The 21004-nt window shown below is 45.5% G+C and overlaps 1 protein-coding gene across 1 annotated transcript in view; it reads left to right on the forward strand.

Moving 5' to 3' along the window:
• Positions 1 to 453: 453 nt before the first annotated feature.
• The window catches only part of NRK (Nik related kinase), a 133005-nt gene continuing 112454 nt past the window's right edge, over positions 454 to 21004 (forward strand). The window contains exons 1-2 of the mRNA XM_030576051.1: positions 454 to 863; positions 7783 to 7848. Of these exons, the coding sequence (XP_030431911.1) occupies positions 807 to 863; positions 7783 to 7848 (123 nt within the window). The 5' untranslated portion in view covers positions 454 to 806. The remainder of the gene's footprint in view (positions 864 to 7782; positions 7849 to 21004) is intronic.

A 21004-nucleotide genomic window follows, 5' to 3' on the forward strand; every position in this document is an offset into this window, starting at 1 on the left:
GAAACCACTTGAAGCCAGGGGGTGCGGCAGCACCTATGCCCAATACCCCAGGAGGCTGAAACGCTGCCAGCAGAGCAATCTAGGAAGCTCCCAGCTGGAAGCTGTCGGGCTCTGGCTCGGAGCAGAAGAGCTTCTCCAGCAAACAGACATGGGCTGACTCTGGAGAAACTCAGAGCAAACAGCTGACCCGGGATCTGCTGGGTCTGACACCTGCTAGGTCCAGCCTAATGTTCCCCGTAGTCTAATGCCTAAGTGGAGACGTTGCGGGCTCGAACCAGCTGCTGCATTTTGCCTCGGGCTCCGGAGGGGCTTGGTGCACTGGGAGCAGCTAGCCTGGGTCTGCCAGCTCCAGTTCGTTACCTTTCCCCCTAATCAATTCCCTGCCCCTCCCTCCCCAGTCCTGCTCCGCTCCGGCCGCAGCTGCTGCATCCAAACCCCCTCGGGCACGTCACTTCCTTGCAAACTTTCCCGAGGAAATGTCTCTGCAAAAGTTGTTTTTCTTCAAAGAAACTCGGCTCCGGGGCTGTTTCCTCGCCCTCTGACTGGGGAGGATTTCCCGGCGGTGCCTGCTGCTTGCATGTCAAGCTTCCTGTGTTTGTCACACAGACAGACAGCTCGCAGCCATGGATGGACCCGCTGACAAGGGCTGAGCTAGATCGAGACCGTTAGCTCTGCAAAAATCAATAAATTACCTCCACTCCGCTCGTGCAGCGCCCTTCACCCGCAGAGAGAAACGCCTGCACCAGCGGGGCTTCTCCTGCACAGCCCCTGACTTCAGCGGGTGAAGTTTCCCGGGACCTCGGATCATGGCTCGGGACTACACGGCTAAGAGCTTGGACAACATCGACCTGGCTGCGCTCAGGGTAAGTGGAACCTCTGGCTTTAGCCAGGGCTGGGGCATGGGGGAGCGGAGCTCATGCAGATCTGGCCGGGCTGGAGCCATCTGAGCCTGGCTGGGGTCATCTGCCCTGCCTAACCTGGGTTGAGCCAATGCACGTCTGCTTTGGCTGACCCGGTCCATCCCTAGCCAGTGTGACCTGAAGCGAGCCGTGCTTAGCTGGGCTTTTCTCCCCCAGCCGGGTCCATGCCCCTGCATTCCCAGAGCCAGGAGCCGACCCAAGGCTTGCTCGTGCCCAGACGCCTGTTGCTTCTGGTTTCTGCTTGCTGCCTCCTGCGCGGATGTTTCCTCCCCCTCCTCTCTGGATGAGAAGCCTCAAGGCTGCTTCAGTCATTCCTGGTGCTGTTGTTTTTCTGGGCAGGGTAATGGTGCGCTTCAGTGTCAGAACTGAGGTGTTAAGAAAGCGATTTTCAGCCTCTCTCGGCTGCTGCCCTTCACCCACCCAATGTGTTTTCTTCCTCTATATTATTCTGGCAGATCCTTGATTTTACAGCATCTGGTTTTAAGATGGGATTGGCAAAGGATTCCTAGCCTTACAGAGTTTTAGGTTTAGTTGGGAGACAATTTTTTCCCCTGATAAGTACAAGTCACTGCTGACTCTTGCAAAAGGAGCAGTTAGGTGGAGTCTGTGCGGTGCACCTTTAAGGACAAAATAGCTGATGTCTGATCATTTAAAGGTAGGTGTCACTATTTGGGTTGCCTGCAAGCTGCTTAAAGCTATATAAAGATGTCCTGGGCTGTGCAAATTGTGGGCCCAGTCTTCCTTGCATGACTGACCTTTAGTGGGACTGGACTCCTTGCAGAGTAAGATAAACAGGATTTCACCCCATCTGTGTAAATATCTGTAAAATGCACACCAAGGGCCACATGTTCTGGTGGTGCAAATGGGTGAAACTCTATTGAAGTCAATGAAGCTGTGCCAAGTTCTACCCGCAGAGAATTTAGCCCCAAGTACTCACATACACACCATGTAGGACTGAATGCTCCTCACCTTGCTGCTGCAATAACTGTAGTCAAGTCAACTCACAGGCTTAAAATAAACAGGATTTTAGGGGGCAGAGATGGTATTTTATTTTATTTCAATCTCATCACTGTCCCCTTCCCCAGTAACTAACTCACATTCATTTCAATTAGAATTACTTTAGTCCTGCAAAGGTGTGGGGAGAAGGTGAGTGTGGCGAATAGGGCCCCTATGATGAATAGTATGTGTCCTATTTTTGCAAAGCCAACAAAGCTGACATGAATATGGCTGATTATAAGTACTAGCATCGTGCCTGCTCTTGCAACTTCCAGGGTTCCAGCTCTGTCTCCTTAAAAACTATCCTAATCATATTTCATGCACACAAAGAGTTAACACGGTTGCAACTTAGGTGGCCAGCTTAGATTTTTAAAAAGATGAGTGGAAATATCATGCCAGTCCAGCCACAGCTATTCTTCTAATCCACTCTTCCAATCCAGGGAGGGGAAAAAACTAGTAAAACTGTGGTGAAGTGCTTTCAACCTCAAACAGGGAAACCAAAGCAAGATATTTTCTAAAAATGACTTAAAAAGAGGGTTTGGAAAACCCTGCGCAGAAATCATATGGCAGGGGTTCCAAACACAAAGGCAGGAAGAATAAAAGGCCTGCAGTATCATAGGGATTGCAATGATGGCACAGGACCCACTGACCCGGTCATGGCCAGGAAAGCCAGAATTCAACCTGAAACATAGCTACGCTTGGACGAGTAAGACAAAGTGATGAAGTTAAGTGGATGCGTCTTATCTTGTGAAAGAAGTAAGAATCCTGTGTGAGCAGGAAGGAGAATAGCTTTGTAAAGCAGCCTGCTGACTTTCAGTGTCAAAGCCAGCAAATCTCCCACAGGGTTTTACCCCAGAGATCCTGAATACTGCAGGTCTAGACCTCAACAGGGAAACACTAAAGAGTCCCAAAGTGCCCCCTTGATCCACATGTAAAACAGTGTTCAGCTACCTCCACAGCATGGTCCCCACTCCCCAGACCCAGCAGAGGCTGCAGTCTTGGGTCCATGCAGGAGGCAAGAGTGAAGGCAGGCTGAGGCCAGCAAATTTCCAGCCCCATGGAATTATGAGTGGAGGGGAAAACAAATTTGATCTGGGGTCATAGTGCCTAAAATAGGCAAAGCCGTCTCCCTGAGTCAGCAACGGCCAAAGCTATCGCATTGTTGTGAAGGAGGCAGCCGATTGAGGGCAGAACCAGTGTAGAGGCACATGGCCTCTGGGCAGATGGCATTAGTTCCCTGTGTGTTAGCCCCACCACCTCCAGTAGGATGGTATGAGGGGATCTCCACAGAGATGTCCTCCTCCCGGGCCCCCTCCTCCCATGGGAAGGGGTGGTCTGGCCCATACATTCCAAAAGTTTAGGGAGCATCAGGGTGGAGTTCTGCTGCTCTTTGGCTTCCAAACCAGGTTATTACCCCGTTCTGCCCTGGTGATCTAACGGTGTAAATTTATGTTACCAGGCTTTCAGGGTTGCTCGTTTCATAAGGGCAACCAGAGGGCTAAAATGCCTTTTGATTTTTTTGTTCCTGTAAAGAGGGACGGAGGCCCAGTAGAAAAATCAGAGGTACAACTCTTTTCCCTTACCTGGCTGCAGAAGCCATGAAAAGTGTATTTCAGTTGGTATCCTGTTGTGTGCAGCATTTGGCATGCCACCCTGTAGATGGATAATATGTTGCCCAGGTGGCATCCAGGTCAGTAGTCTTGCTGTTGCCTTTTGAACACTCTGCAGATGATAAAAGAAAGCAGTAAGACCAGCATATGGTACAGGGCATTACAATAATTAACCTCAAAGTGATGAATGTTTGGGTCAGAATTTTGGCATTGGTCAAAGGAAATGTAGCAACTTGGCAGTGGGTAGGTGGTGAAGGGTTATACGGGCTGCGGAGTTTTAAAATGTTTGCTGAGAGGAAGCACTACATCAAAGATGATTCCTATCTCTGAGATAATTAAGAAGCTGGCCCAGTGTGAGGACTTAACCGTAATGTGCCAGCTGAGGTTCATGTCCAACCAGACAAGGACAGTACACAGATCCCAGCATTTGTGACACCAGCAAGGCCTGGTTTAATACTGTGCATTGATTAAAAGAAGAGAGATGGTCAAGCATATTGGCTACAGTCATTTCTTTGGAGACTTGAGACATGAAATTTGAATTGGCTACTAAAGGTGGTAGGGTTTTTTGCTATGTCTGATCTGCTGTTGGCATTCAGTTAAATGGTGGAAGCCAGTAGCTAGCTGAGTAGGTTTTTCCTAATGTGCTCAACACTTTCACAAACAGATCTGAAAAGGGTGGGGGGTAGTAGGCCAAATGGGTTGATAAAGCTCGTTTTGAGGCAGATAAACCCTGCATAGGTTATATTTGCATAAACAGAGAACTTCTTTCCTCTCACCCTATTATAGGCAGAGCTAATTTTACCATTAAGGTGTTGGGTGCATGAACTTACTGAGAATTAAACTTCTTTTCATCCACATTGTTGTGTGCCATTCACAACTGCTAATTTATCCCCACCATCTTCCAGAGAAAGAGCCATGGGTAGGGCAATTGCTCTAGGACTCTATATAGTGCAGGCATTCACACAACATTTTTGGTGGCCTCAGAGTGCAGCCACCAACACTTGTTGGTGCCTCTCTGTCAATTTTTCCTAAAATACTTAATTAACTTTGGGGAAAACAAATAAATATGCACATAGACATGCCCAAATCATTGTAATTTGTTTATGTAGGGTTGGTTTTTTGTTTTTTTTGTCAGACTCAATAATAAAAATAATGTACAGTTGTCTCTATTCTTTACTGGACCTAAGCAGAATAGAAACACAAATAAGGTGCTTTGCATGTTGTCTTTTTTTCCTTGTATCAGAGGGGTAGCCATGTTAGTCTGAATCTGTAATGCATTCGACGAAGTGGGTATTCACCGCGAAAGCTTATGCACCAATACGTCCATTAGTCTCTAAGGTGCCACAGGACTCTTTGCTGTCTTTTTTTCTTGTGTCGTTTGTTTTTTTGGTTGCTTTTCTTTAAAGACTTGCTAGCTATTAAGCCTGCTGTGAAAAATGATATTAGTATACCAACAAATATGACTTTTCACAGCAGATTTACTCAGCCTAGGGAAGCCTGGGGACAAATTAAGTCCTGAATGGGGAGATGGGTAGGAAGGCAGTGGAGGCCGGGGGCGATGGGGGCCAGTGTTTGGGGGGGGGGGATGGCGGGTGAGCTCAGGGCCAGAGCCCGCCACTGCATGGCTGGGGAACGGAGCCCAAAGCCCCGTGGCTGAAGCCCGACCTTACCACCCCCAGAAAGATGGGGAATTCGCTGGCCGCCTGCTCCTGCAGCTTTTTGGGTCTCCGGGGGAGGAGAGGAGAGGAGCAGGTCCCAAACACTGCTCGGGATTCTGGGGGAAGAGCCACTGTTTCTCTCCCCACCACCACCTCCCAGGAGGCTGTGGCTGCAAGAAAAGCCCCTGCTGGCTGCATGGAAGAAACACTGCTATAGTGCACATTCCACAAAGATGCTCTAATGCAGAAGAATTCCAGGGAGGGTGTCTGAACATTTGATTGGACTGCCTAGCAACCACAGCTCAGCACTGCGGGTAGCGCTTATGCTGTCCTACTGTAAGGCCCCACGAGTCTAGAACTCAGGCCTGCAGAGCTGCCAGGCTGTTGGCATCTCCATGTTGCCAGTCAGCCGCTGCTGTAACCAACTTGCTGCTCAGCTGCCCATGACCCACTGTGGGCATGGACCATGGGAAGTCCTGCCTCAAGGGGTCTGACAGGTACCAGCTTCATGGCTCCTGATTGGCTGCCTGTCCTATATAAACCCAAGGGGTGTTCCAGGAAGTGTCCAGGCAACAGTGTGGCCTGCCTATAGCTGCCACACCCATTCTTTGCCCCTGACTATGACCTTGGCTTAATTTGATTTTTGGCTTAGTGCTGGCTCTAACATAATTGAAAGAAAGAGCACAGCTAATTAGATCCCAGACCAATGGAAACGAAGCACCATACAAGGGCTCCACTTCTGCAAAGTGTTTTATGTGCTTTCCTAACTTTTTGCACATGAATAGTTCCATTGATTTTGGTATGCATAAGAAATTGCAGAATCGATACTGAAATCAAGAAAGGATAAACTCAAACTATGCCATAGCGTCTAATGTGTAATTTCTCTGCTAATTTCAATATATTTCCTTGTGCCTTTCACTCAAGCATGTGCATAAGTGAAAAGTCAGTCTGAGCTGGTTCCATCTTGTTAGTTAAATAGAACAAACCTACAGACAATTGGAGATCTGGGAAGGACACAATTAAAAATCATCTAACTACAAAGGACGGAAGATGAGTGCGTTCAGATTTACTGTCAGGGAACACAGAGAATCCAAGCAAGATAAAAATAGATGTTCATGGCTATAAGGAGGACTTGTGCTTTTGCCACTTCCGGAGCTATTTGACTTTGGAATAACTGCGCAGTAACGCAATTGTAGAAGTCTCTACATTGTTCTCACGATGAAATCTATTGCATGCTCATCAGGACATTCTGCTGACAAAAAGCATGGTCCGGTTTTGTTGATGTAGAAAACTCTTGTTTATTTCAGGGGGGGATTTGCCCAAGCAAAATGTGTTGGATCAATCCCTAGGTGGACAGTTTCTGTGCCAAAAAAAAAAAATTACTCAACAAATAATCTTCAACCAGATAAACATTTTTTTCTGTGATAAATGACGGCCTTTTCCAGCCAGCGTCACAGAAACTGGACTTCTGAGTGAATTATGTGATTCTGTAGCACATCCCTCAGTGGTACCCAAAGATATCACCCGACGTGATAGATAGCTAAAACAGATGGTGAGAAACGGATTCACGGAATTAATAATATTTCATATAAACTTCTCAATGATATCCTCCAAAGAAATGCACTAGAGTGATAAATTGCTCAGTCAGCTACCAAGAATCTGGTCTCTTGAGTTCTTAATGGTTTTATATAAATCTCTCAAGTGAGTTTTAACTGAAACAACAGATTTCTTAACATGCTGAGTTGCAGGAGTAGGTGTTTACTTTTCCATACTCTTCTGCAGAGTACTCTTGCTACTTGAGAAATGATACAAGATAGATCTCAACTTCATCCTTGTGGACAAGGGTGGGTTTTAATGGAGTGGATGCTAAATGACTAGGAATTTACTAGCTTATTTCACATAGGCCCTCGATCATCTGTTACGTGGCAGTTGGTCGTAGTTAATGGCAATCAAGTCTGGATTCAAACCCATGATGTTGAGACAAAAAGCTCTTTATTCCCTGCATCTTCCAGTCCACCTTTGCAAAGTGAGACAGTGTGCATTTTAGACGTAGACTTGATATTATGATTGTTTTGGTAAGGAGAGGTCTAAATCAAACAAAAATGAGTTATAGGACATTTCTGTAACTTTGGTTCGTTCTTTCTGTAGACCACTAACCTAAATTTTTCATGACAGAAGAGAGACGTCCAAATGCATCCTCTGGATAGGCTCTGTGGTTAGACTTGGGACTTCTTGGTTCTATTCCTGCCCCTGCTACTAAATTTTCATGTGACCATGGGCAAGTAATGTAACTTCTATATACTTCAGTTTACCCATCTGCATTTATGTATGATATTGGTGTGTTTGAACTTTCATTGGCTAAGATTTATATAGTGTTTTTAGAGGCATGGATGAAAATTGTAATAGAAGTTCATCATATTTTACTATTAATGATTATTGTATTACTATTTAGTTTTATTATTCTCTCTATTTGTAATATAAATTGTTACAAGAAAGCATGTTGGACTTTTTGCATTCTGTTTGTGAACAGTAGTGCTCCCTTCGAAAAGTAAGTAACCGTTTTGCCATGAATAACAGGATTTACTGTACTTTTTACAGGATCCAGCAGGGATATTTGAACTGGTGCAAGTAGTTGGAAACGGGACATATGGACAAGTCTATAAGGTTTGATGCTGTTTTAATTTACTATGTCTTTCCTGCTATAACTGTTGCCCTATAGCAAAGAACAGGAAACATGTAAGATGTGGGAGTGGTTGTTACAATAATAGCTTGCTTTGTCTCTCTGTATAACTGTTTGTGCCCGATCCTGAATAGTGGCAGCTGTGAAATTGTGTGTTTTTTCCTCCAGTGACACTTTCACGTTTTCGTGGGCAGTTTACCATGGTGGCCCTCACACTGATTTCCATCACCCTGGTCTCTCCAGCTTGTTGTCATTTTCACTCTAAAAATATTTTTCATAGATTGCAGGTACAGTGCAAATACAGTGAGAAGATTTTAACATGAGAAATAACTAGTATACTGCTGGATCCGATAGAGTGCCTTCTTTGGGGGAGAGGACACAGAAAAATATTCACACAAATAGCCGTGCGCTGTAGGGAGCTGGCATGAGTGAATTACTTAGCCATGCTCTTCAGGAGGGCTGACAAGTATCTGACTCTTCCTGTTGCTACAGTTCATTGCTGGGACACTAGGGCAGAACTACCAATCAGTTAGTTATGTCAACGGATAATTCACCAAGCACAACATGAACGTGCTGTACAATGCTGGGCAAACTATGCAATACGGAGTTTGACTTAAGATGGGAATTGGTGTCAGCTGATCCAAAGAAGTGGATTTTGGGTCTTTCAGTCACGAGGCCTTCTTTAGGAATGATCAGAAAAGGGGAAATAGAGAAAATATATAGGGAATTTAGATCAGTGTTTCCCATCTGGAGGAGGGAAATGGAAGAGGGTGCATGGCACAAGATTAGTCCAAGGAGAGCACAGGGGCAGGTGAGAAAGCTCCTTAACCTTGACTCCCACAACTGCCACCAGAAACAAGCTCCCACAGCAGTGGATAATGTGATGGGCTACTCTTTGGAAGCCACTTTCATCTATCACCTCTCCTTGCTGTGTAATGCAGCTGGCCACCGGACAAGGTCACATATAGAGGATTCAGGCTCAGGCTGTATCCCACTAGTGTACGCTTCTCTTCTCCTGCAGCACTCACTCAGCTTTAAGGGCATATGTAACCCTGCTCTGTCCATCCACCAGCGGACTTTCCCACTCTCCCAGTCTTCTGGTTAGCGGGGAACAGTGAAGGGAAGCTGCAGCAGAATAACAAGCCAGAAAAGGAATAAATTTGTCTATGAATACAAACGCAATGAGAAATAGAAAAAACGAGGAAAAGGAAGAAGGATCGAAGGCAGGAAAAGACGGAAAAAATGGACACGGGGAGGGGATATCTATTGTATCAGGATCTGGTGATGGAGACTTCTCCTTCAGCTCATCCATAACAATGAGAGGGTCAGGTGTGGGGGAGGGTCTCCGCTAGGAAGAGGCTGTGAACCTCCTTCATGGATAGCACTTACCGTTCCTCAAGATGCCCAAGATATATAATTCTCAAATGTATGTTAGTGTTTAATAAGAAACAACTGATTCCACATTTTGGTCTCCCTTTGAGATCCGTAGATACCTTCTGGAAAAGCCTGGAACACTTTGTCTGTAGAGACAGTTCTGCTGAAATAGTGTATTTTTTTGCCTTTCCATCCTGCATTTTTTTAATTTGACATTTTCATTTGACATAACTTTCCATCTGCTGCAGTTGTTAAATCTCACTTGTTTGTTACAATGCAGCTCAACGGCTGCGGCAAGGATTATGAAGTCAAAAGTAGAGAATTCAGAGTTCCAGTAGGCAAATCAGAAACCAATAAACTTTTAGGGCCTGTGAAATCAGTGGGGTTGCATGGGTTTTACGGAGGACAGAATTTCCGTCTGCAAAAATGAAGATTGCTGCTGCCTGCTACATCATTTCACTTCATAATTTAAAATAAACTCATGCATGACAGAGAGAGACAATTATTTCTATCTGGATACTCTTTTAAGGATTTTTTGGGGTTGGAATTAATCAGCCGTTCTTTAATCACCCTAAAAACAGGAAGGAAAAACATAGTTCAGTTTATTTACTGCAAAAGAAAAAGTTTTGAGAGATCATATGGTTTAGCTGAATGTTAAAATCTAAGTGCAAAAGCATGTAAGAAATGTTGATAATACTAATTAAGGGTAGTGCCTGAGGCATTTGTTCATGGGAATGAAGGAGAGCCTTGTATTTGGGGGAATGTATGGTACAAGGATGAATATGATTGGGTAACACTTCCAAGAACCAGTGACCAAACAGTAAATGGGTCAGTTTAGATATCTGGGAATGGAAAATAATCACAGCAGCATAAGAATTTAAATAAGGCCAATGTTAATAGGACAATAAAACCAACTTTGTTCTAATAATTTGTTAGGGCTTTTCAGATCTGCAAGCTAGGGACAGATCCTGATGTAACTGAGATCAGAATCTGGCCCTTCAAGTGCTAAGATAGCAAAGCAATACAAGTGTTTTCTTTTTTTTAAAGGCCTGTTTGTGAGTAAACTGAACAAGAATGCTGCTTTCAATTCGGCCTATTTTGCATCGCTTAATTTTTGGCTGTCTGTGAACATTCTTACCACTAATGTTTCCTTCATATAAATATTTCTGACCACTGAATTTGGGGCCAATGGACAAAAATCTGTTTAATCAAGAAAAACAAGTGGCTCTTGGCGGAAGTGTAAAGTTAAGTCATCCAGTCAAGGAACGTAAACAATATGATGTGATTTAGGGGACCAGACACAAAGCTTCTAGCAAATTCCAAATATTAAGTAATGAGCTGAATACTCAGTTTGAGCTGTCTTCACATAATCCTGTGCTCAAATGTGTTTGTAAAAGCCATTGATTGAAAATTTTTTGAATTTTAAACAAATTTGTTAAAATGCAATCTCTTTGCAGACAACTTGCAAAGCCGGGGGTTAAATGCATAGAATAAACGGTGCGGCCACCTGTAATGGAAATAAGATTATGGTCAGGGTTATGGTATTTACATATTTTATTCTGGTGTATTATTTGTTTATTTGTAGTTAGCTGGGACTGATAGAGATGGGTTAGTGGATGCTGGCATCATTTTTTTTAGTTTGTGATCATAAATATTTTAGTCAGAAAGTAATCCCAGCTATCCAAATACTTAATTGTGTCCTGGGAGCATGTATTGATTCTTCAAAGGCAGCAATATCTTCCATACATACAAAAATAGCCAAATATACACATAAACAACCTAAAAACACATAAAACACAACTAAGGCTCAACAAACTGTATCCAAAGGAGCTGAGCAGAGCAGTTGGATCTAGAAAATCAGAATTGTTATACTGTATTTTTTAAAAAAACATGCAACTCTGTGAAAACAAAATTAGAGGTTCATCATTACATAGAAAAAGCCGCTTAACAGACTTTCTGAGAGGAAAAAATGATATCTAATCACTGGAATGTTGTAGACCCAGTTTCAGCTTTTTGACAATTAAAGCTGAAGTTATAAAGCCACTATAATGCAAAGATTGTAACAGAAACACCAGTCTACATATGTAGTTGGCCCACAATAATATTAGAACTGCACAGGACAGCTCTAATGGTAGGATCTGTATACGTTAAGTGAATAAAAGCTAGAGAAGTACGTATTCACACAACATATGGGGGTGATCAGGTTTGCAGATCCCAACATTGGCAACCTCAAACATTCAAAAATCATGAGTCAGACACACAAAATCATGAGTTTGGCATAGAAATAATCAGAGTTTTATAAAATGATATATTTGGGGTTCTTTTTATTTTCCTTTTAAATTTTTTTAGGCTTTGGGTTTCACGTTTTCATGCTTTTATCTTCAGCCATAATGGCTAGAAACATAGGTTTGGATTTGGGTTTTTTGAATGACAGCTGAGATTCTTATGAAATCACGTGACTCCATGAGCAGAGGCATTAAGAAAGAACAGATATCACATGACTCATGATAAAATGGGGAAAGTTGGCAACACTGATGATGGTTAGTGAGCGCAGCAAATTTAACGTCACATAAACGTTCTTTCAACTGTGCCGCCTCAGGTTTTAAACACAGAGGGAGCAATGGTGTCCAGTCCCTGCACGCAGGTTTGCATGGGATTGGGGAGCTGTAAGGCGCTTCCCTTGTGCATGGGGTGACTGGCACAATGGAAAGCCCTTGTGCTTAGGGAGGGCAGGGGGAGTGGTGCCAGCCTCTGCGAAGCATGCAAAGAGGAGGTGAGGTTAATGGCACCTTTTCTGGACCCCTTCTGCACGAACCAACAGAGCTGGTTCCCTGGAGGGAATTCCATCCTGCACCCCCTTAAAGCGTGGCCGAGAGTCCCTGCAGCTTTGGAAGTCATTGTCCTAGCCTGCAACGCAAAGCCGCTCAGCGCTCCTCCTGGGGTTGGGTACTTTGACCCCTCAAGTAGAGAAATGTCACAGGTTAGCCTATAGCAGTGGTTCTCAAACTTATTTGATTGGCCCCTTCGTCTTTGTATCTGTAGTCATTTACGCCTCCCCCACCCCAAGTACATATACTGCCTCTCAGCTCTGACGGCAGCATGGCGCCAGCAGCAGTGCAGAGGTAAGGATGGCAATGTGAAAAGTGAACAGCAGACTTAGCACCCTTACTTCTGCACGGCTGCTGCCACCAGCGGCTGACAGCCAGAGCCCCACCTCTAGATGAGAGATTGGTTGGGAGCAGGGAGGGAGGAGAGCCCGAGCCTGGGTGCCAGGGCTCCGACTGTCCTCATGGGCAGTGGGTATCATTGGGCAGGGGAGGCTAAGCCTCCTCTCACCCAAGCCATGGCCTCGCCCATGCTCTGCCCTGAGGCCCAGCCTCGCTTCCCCTCTCCCCCAAAGGCGGTGGGCGCTCAGCTCGGGCCAGCGGCTGGAATTCGGGGTTTGGGGCAGTCTGGGATGGCTTGGGCCAGCATGCAGCTCAGGCAGGCCGGCGCCTAGGGGCAGCTCAGGTTGACTCATGGGTCGGCTCGGTACTTGGAGTCAGACCTGTGCTCAGGGCAGGCCGGCTGGTGCTCAGGTCGGCCAGCACAGCTAGGGCAGGCCACCTGGTGGTTTGGGGCAGTTTGGCTGGCTCTCCTCTGGCCGCAGTGGTGGGCTCTTGGGACTGGCAGGGAAGAGGGGTGGAAAGGTTAGGGGTGGGGCCTCGGGCAGAACGGATAGAGCCAGGGGCTCACCTCCCCAAAAGGGGGGGATTCACATGCCTCCCGGGTATGCATGACCTGTCTGCATGAGCCCCAGCCGCCTGGGGCTGACAGCCAGAGCTCTTTAAAAAAAGCACACAGCTCTTGCACCTCCCTTGACATATTCCCAGGCCTCTTTTGGGAGGCCTGCCCCAAAGTTTGAGAACCGCTAGTATGGGTGGGGGAGGCGTGACTCAGTCCGTTGGTGATATAGTCATTCCTGATAAACTGACTCATTTATTAACAAGCAAACCCGCTATTTGGGTGCACTTGGCTTGATCTCCAGGGGAGATGCTGTATAGCTTCAGCGAGGATTTGTAACAGCTGCTGATCAATACAGCTGCCCAGATGGAGCAGAGAATGCAGCCATTTGGATGAATATTACTGCCAGGGAGGAAGTGAGAATGTTGTAGGCCATTGGTGTGACACTCTGATTTCAGTTCCTTCTAAATCTACAACCACATGACCTCAGGCTTTCATCTCGCAAGTTTGAGCCTGGTACTGCTGCCTGGAAGCTGACTAAGGTTTACGTAGCTGCTCCCAGATATGGTGTAGGAGAGGCAGTATGTGGCACTCTTTCCTGTGAATCAGTGCTGAGTGATGTCCAGGACGTTGTACTGTTGTGGGTGGCATCATGCAGAAGAGTAGTAAAGCAAAGGGTCTGATCTCGTGTGGTCACTCTTCGCAAGGGACTCTTAGTGAAATGGCCCAGGTTTTTGAAGCTATTTAGTTGTTGCTGTGCTCAGCGTTGCAATGCCCAACTGATTTAGGAGCCAAATTCTCATTTCAGAAGGGATTTAGGTACTTAGGAGCCAAAATCCTACCTTCTGAAGATGAGAATTTGGCTCCTAAATCAGTGAGGCGTTGCAATGCTGAGTGCAGCAATGCTTAAATAACTTTAAAAATCTGGGCCTTAGTATCTGTCTACCTGGATTACCCTGCATGGTATCACCTGCTCTTCCCTTTCTCCCCTAAACTGTTGTATTGCTGTGAGCTGCTAAACCCTAGCCATGTTACACCCCAGATGAGGGTCCATTTCAGTAGGGATTTATATGTATATCAGTTGAATTGTTTGGGATGAAACATACTATTTATTTTATTTACTATGCCTTTAAGTCTTAGTGTCAGCCTCGTTGGTGGCTGAGTGTGCAACAGAGATCTATGAATAGAATCTAGGTCTTCTGACTTCCCGCCCTGAGCATTAGCCACAGTGGCACTCTTCCAGCAGGTGTGACCATGAAAAAACTGGGTAGCAGATAGGTGGGGCATGTACAATAGGTGTCATTTTTAAAGAGTCACTTGTCTGCCCAAAACTACACTTTAAAGTGTGCTCTGAAAAGTGACAGTCAATCCCACAAGCTCAGTGTGGGCTCTGAGACTCAAGCTGGGTTCTTTCTGCCTCACACGTCACCACCATGATAGATGATGTAGGCCAGATTAGGCCATCGTGACACCCATGCAGCCTTATTGTCTTCCATGTGACCCCTTTGATGGGGCCTTTTGACTTTGATGTTCACTTCCCTATCTTGGTCCGAAATGTTGGCTTTCTTGTGAGAAGGCATTTGTGGAGGGCTGAGGTCAGGGGCTGGGGAGTGAATCTCTTCAGGGTGATCTTGTTTTAGAATATCTGCTTGCAGGCTGGTGGTAAATTATGGAGGGGTTGCACAGGCACTGACTTTTATATTTCCCCATGGCTGCTCTGCCCTGAGGCCCCCTCCCTCACTCCACCTCTTCCCACCCCCGATCCACCCCCTTCTCTAAGGCCCCCGCCTGCCCGCTGCTCTCTGCCCTTCCCCAGGCACCTCCAACCAGCTGCCAAATAGCTGATTGGGGCCGATTGGAGGCCTCGCCCAACAGCTGTGGCCAGTGGATTCCTGAGCCCCAGAGCACCCACAGAGTCGGCACCTATGAAGGGTTGTCACTGTTTTGTGTGGCACTGGTGGATAATGATTGCATAGTTAATAGATCACAAGGGTTCCTAGAGCTTAGGATGGATGTTCCTTTTTGGCTGCTTAAATCTAAATGAGTAAATGGGTTGATACTCTGGGTATGGTTTACTGTCCTATCACAGGCATGACTGCAGGTCATGTAGACATTCCCAAGCTAGCTTTAATCTAGCTAGCATGAGTACCAATAGTAGTGATGCTGTGGCAACATGGGCTTCAGAATGAGCTGTACAAGCCTGCCTGGGACACTGGCCTATTACCTGGCCAGCTAGTCCTGCTGCTGCTTCACTGCTATTGAAACCCAAGATGGCTAGGTTAAAGCTAGCTTGGATAAATCTACAAAGGCTGCCATCACTCTTCCAACTGCAGTATGGACATACCCAGAGTCAACAGTTCTGTGGATGATGGACTCCAGCTCGCTCTCCTGTGGCTTCGTCGGTTCTGCAGGACAAATGGGAGCGAAACACCAATAAAAACTTGCCTTTATCTCTATTCTGATCATGGGTGACTCTGAATACATACAAGGAGCAGATCTGCTGAGCAAGAAAGTATTGTTTTTACACAGCTGCTGTTTGGAATTGAACCACTCTTCAATGTTGGCATGAGTTATGAGCTACTATAATAGTAATATACAGCAGCAGGGGGTGTCATGAAAAATACATGTGACTTTTTGGCATCTCTTAAACAATTAAGTCTGTTAAGTTCTGCATAATTAATTTTATTAAATAGCTGAATAAAATAATTGAGGCCTATTATCCAGAAAGAACCACACAGATACTGTACATAGTTTATTTGTTGGGGAAGAATTGGAATTGCATGCAAAGCATCACATGGCCTTGCTAAATTGTGAAGTGTGAAAGCCTGAGGACTATGCTGAAAGCCTTAATTGATAGTTGTGCCTTAGGCATGTATTTGAAGGCTAAATTTAAGAAATGTTACTATTATGTTCACTGAAAGACAAAAATTGAACATGCTCGGGCACAAGGACTGGGCTGAAATCTTTCAACCACCTGCCTCTGAGGGCTGGATGGGCTAGGCTGCCTTCCTTGGAGGAATGTTAATCCTTTATCCCAGAGCTTGTCATAATCACAGTTCTTTTTAAAACATCAGATAGGCACGGTGTATTTTAATACCATAGTTCCTTATTTTTGGTCAGTTACGTTTTCCAGGCCAATTATAGTCACCAGGGCTCTGGGGTTTAGGCAAGGCAAATAGGGGCTTCTAGATAAGGGTAAAATATAACTTCAGATCCCAGCAGCGGTTGGTTGCAATATTGTTCTGTATGTTGCCTTTCTTTGTAAAGGCTTGAGTTTTTTGAGTTCTGTTGGCCTTGTTTGTTATCTTGTCACTTACTAGCTTTTTATATTGTAGTCCATTGGCTAGGGTGTACAGTATGTGTACCACTGTCCTCTCATAGACTCATAGACTCTAGGACTCATAGACTCATAGACTCTAGGACTGGAAGGGACCTCGAGAGGTCATCGAGTCCAGTCCCCTGCCCTCATGGCAGGACCAAATACTGTCTAGACCATCCCTAATAGACATTTATCTAACCTACTCTTAAATATCGCCAGAGATGGAGATTCCACAACTTCCCTAGGCAATCGATTCCAGTGTTTAACTACCCTGACAGTTAGGAACTTTTTCCTAATGTCCAACCTAAATCTCCCTTGCTGCAGTTTAAGCCCATTGCTTCTTGTTCTATCATTGGAGGCTAAGGTGAACAAGTTTTCTCCCTCCTCCTGATGACACCCTTTTAGATACCTGAAAACTGCTATCATGTCCCCTCTCAGTCTTCTCTTTTCTAAACTAAACAAACCCAATTCCTTCAGCCTTCCTTCATAGGTCATGTTCTCAAGACCTTTAATCATTCTTGTTGCTCTTCTCTGGACCCTCTCCAATTTCTCCACATCTTTCTTGAAATGCGGTGCCCAGAACTGGACACAATACTCCAGTTGAGGCCTAACCAGCGCAGAGTAAAGCGGAAGAATGACTTCTCGTGTCTTGTTTACAACACACCTGTTAATGCATCCCAGAATCACGTTTGCTTTTTTTGCAACAGTATCACACTGTTGACTCATATTAAGCTTGTGGTCTACTATGACCCCTAGATCTCTTTCTGCCATACTTCTTCCTAGACAGTCTCTTCCCATTCTGTATGTGTGAAACTGATTGTTCCTTCCTAGGTGGAGCACTTTGCATTTATCTTTATTGAACTTCATCCTGTTTACCTCAGACCATTTCTCCAATTTGTCCAGATCATTTTGAATTTTGACCCTGTCCTCCAAAGCAGTTGCAATCCCTCCCAGTTTGGTATCATCCTCAAACTTAATAAGCGTACTTTCTATGCCAACATCTAAATCGTTGATGAATATATTAAACAGAACCGGTCCCAAAACAGACCCCTGTGGAACCCCACTTGTTATACCTTTCCAGCAGGATTGGGAGCCATTAACAACTACTCTCTGAGTACGGTTATCCAGCCAGTTATGCACCCACCTTATAGTAGCCCCATCTAAACTGTACTTTCCTAGTTTATCTATAAGAATATCATGCGAGACCGTATCAAATGCCTTACTAAAGTCTAGGTATATCACATCCACCGCTTCTCCCTTATCCACAAGGCTCGTTATCCTATCAAAGAACACTATCAGATTAGTTTGATACGATTTGTTCTTTACAAATCCATGCTGGCTATTCCCTATCACCTTACCACCTTCCAAGTGTTTGCAGATGATTTCTTTAATTACCTGCTCCATTATCTTCCCTGGCACAGAAGTTAAACTAACTGGTCTGTAGTTTCCTGGGTTGTTTTTATTTCCCTTTTTATAGATGGGCACTATATTTGCCCCCTTCCAGTCTTCTGGAATCTCCCCCTTCTCCCATGATTTCCCAAAGATAATAGCTAGAGGCTCAGATACCTCTTCTATTAACTCCTTGAGTATTCTAGGATGCATTTCATCAGGCCCTGGTGACTTGCAGGCATCTAACTTTTCTAAGTGATTTTTTACTTGCTCTTTCCTTATTTTCTCTTCTAAACCTACCCTCTTCCCGTAAGCATTCACTATACTAGACATTCCTTCAGACTTCTCAGTGAAGACCGAAACAAAGAAGTCATTAAGCATCTCTGCCATTTCCAAGTCTCCCGTTACTGTTTCCCCCTCCTCATTGAGCAGTGGGCCTAGCCTGTCCTTAGTCTTCCTCTTGCTTCTAATGTATTGATAAAATGTCTTCTTGTTTCCCTTTATTCCCATAGCTAGTTTGAGTTCATTTTGTGTCTTTGCTTTTCTAATCTTGCCTCTGCATTCCTGTGTTATTTGCCTATATTCATCCTTCGTGATCTGACCTAGTTTCCATTTTTTATATGACGCCTTTTTATTTTGTAGGTCACGCAAGATCTCAAGGGTAAGCCAAGGTGGTCTTTTGCCACATTTTCTATCTTTCCTAACCATCAGAATAACTTGCTGTTGGGGCCTTAATAGCGTCCCTTTGAAAAACTGCCAACTTTCCTCAGTTGTTTTTCCCCTCAGTCTTAATTCCCATGGGACCTTACCTATCAGCTCTCTGAGCTTACCAAAATCCGCCTTCCTGAAATCCATTGTCTCTATTCTGCTGTACTCCCTTCTACCTTTCCTTAGAATTGCAAATTCTATGATTTCATGATCACTTTCACCCAAGCTTCCTTCTACTTTCAAATTCTCAACAAGTTCCTCCCTATTTGTTAAAATCAAGTCTAGAACAGCTTCCCCCCTAGTAGCTTTTTCAACTTTCTGAAATAAAAAGTTGTCTGCAATGCAGTCCAGGAACTTATTGGATGGTCTGTGCCCCGCGGTGTTATTTTCCCAACATATATCTGGATAGTTGAAGTTCCCCATCACCACCAAATCTTGGGCTTTGGATGATTTTGTTAGTTGTTTGAAAAAAGCCTCATCCACCTCTTCCACCTGATTAGGTGGCCTGTAGTAGACTCCCAGCACGACATCACCTGTGTTTTTTACCCCTTTTAGCCTAACCCAGAGACTCTCCACACTTCCGTCTCCTATGTCCATCTCCACCTCAGTCCAAGAGTGTACATTTTTAATATATAAGGCAACACCTCCTCCCTTTTTCCCCTGTCTATCCTTCCTGAGCAAACTATACCTATCCACACCAACATTCCAGTCGTGTGTATTATCCCACCAAGTTTCAGTAATGCCAATAATGTCATAGTTGTATTTATTTATTAGCACTTCCAGTTCTTCCTGCTTATTACCCATACTTCTTGCATTTGTATATAGGCATCTAAGATACTGGTTTGATCTTGCCTCCCAGCTTCGCCCTGACCCTCCTTCCTCTCTGCCATTATAGCCCGTGCTCCCTCCTGTTTCCAACCCATCTCCCAGGTCTTGTTCCCCACTTACCTGTGGGTTTTGCTCACCTGTCCCCGTCGAACCTAGTTTAAAGCCCTCCTTACTAGGTTAGCCAGTCTGTGCGCAAATAAGGCCTTTCCCCTCTTCGAAAGGTGAATGCCATCTGTTCCTAGCAGTCCTTCCTCTAATAGCATCCCATGGTCGAGGAAGCCAAAGCCCTCCTGGCGACACCATCTTCGCAGCCAGGCATTCACCTCCACGATGCATCTGTCTCTGCCCGGGCCCCTACCTTCGACAGGAAGAATCGAAGAGAATACCACCTGCGCTCCAAACTCCTTAACCCGTACTCCCAGAGCCCTGTAGTCACTCTTGATCTGCTCAGCGTCACACCTCGCAGTATCATTTGTGCCCACATGGATGAGTAGCATGGGGTAGTAGTCACAAGGCCGGATAATCCTCGACAATGCCTCTGTAACATCTCGGATACGGGCCCCTGGCAGGCAGCATACCTCCCGGGATGAACGGTCAGGGCGACAGATGGGTGTCTCCGTCCCCCTCAGCAGAGAGTCTCCAACCACCACTACCCTACGTTTCTTATCAGTGGTGGCAGCAGACATCCCAGCCTTAGGGGTACGAGGCTTCACCCCCTTAACTGTTGGGGGTGATTTCTGCTCTCCTGTATCAAGAAGAGCATAATGGTTATCTTTTACCACAGCAGGAGGGTTCGCAGCAGGGGTGGAGCACTGCCTGCTGCTAGAAGTAACCAGCTGGCTGTGTCCACCCTGAGCCTCCTCCTCCACTGGTGTGTCAGATACACCCTGAGGCATCTCCTCCTCCACTGGAGTGTCGGTAGTCCTGTCAACTGGGAAAGCACCGTCAGCTGTCTCCACATGGATACTGTCCAGGAATTGCTCATGGATATGGATGTTCCTCAGCCTAGCCACCTCCTCCTGTAGCTCTCCCACCTGCTGCCTGAGAGATTCCACCAGTAGGCACCTTTCACATTGGATGCCACCCCCAGCCTGGATATCAGTAAGTGGAAATTGCAAATTACAGTCTTTGCAAGCCCACACCAGAATCTGGGTAAAAGCATCCATGCTTTGGTACTCTGTCTGGCTACAGGCGCAGGTGGAGGAGACAGAAGCAGTGCTGGCACAGGTGTTGCGGGTCCTCCTCACCATTGTAAGCCTCCCTCTGTCAAACTCTCTCAAATTCCTATCTACAGCTCCCTGTCCGCTCTGCTCTGCTGTAAACAGAAAGGTTTTGGATGTGGCTCAGTTTATAGGTTCAGGGGACCAATGGGTCACAGATGAGACCGACAAGGGACCCCCCCCCTCCTGTCCTACCCCCCTTCCAAACTCCCTTGCAAAACTCCCTGTTAGCAGCTCCTGTTCGCTAAGCTCCCTGGTTGCTTGTGCGCAGCTTTATAAAGCCCTGGCCTGAGTGAATGCCCCTGCCTCTATTGGATGCAGTCAGATTTGATCAAGTGTGTGTCATCAGCCCTTTAGTGCTAGCAGCTAATGGAGATTATCCTTTAGTTCCAGTGGTAGGGGTGTGTGCTTTGGGAACCAGAGGATCTGAGTTCCATCTGTGCTATTGCCATGAAGTTTGAAAAGCTACAGTGAGCAGCTGAAGGAAAACCATGAAGTCCTAATGTGGGTGGCCACAGGTTTGTTGTGGTATCGTTGTATATATGCTAGAGAATCACAATTCTGTGTGAGAAGATTGTA

The sequence above is a fragment of the Gopherus evgoodei genome, chromosome 9 (genome assembly GCF_007399415.2).
Source record: "Gopherus evgoodei ecotype Sinaloan lineage chromosome 9, rGopEvg1_v1.p, whole genome shotgun sequence".
Lineage (NCBI taxonomy): Eukaryota > Metazoa > Chordata > Testudines > Testudinidae > Gopherus > Gopherus evgoodei.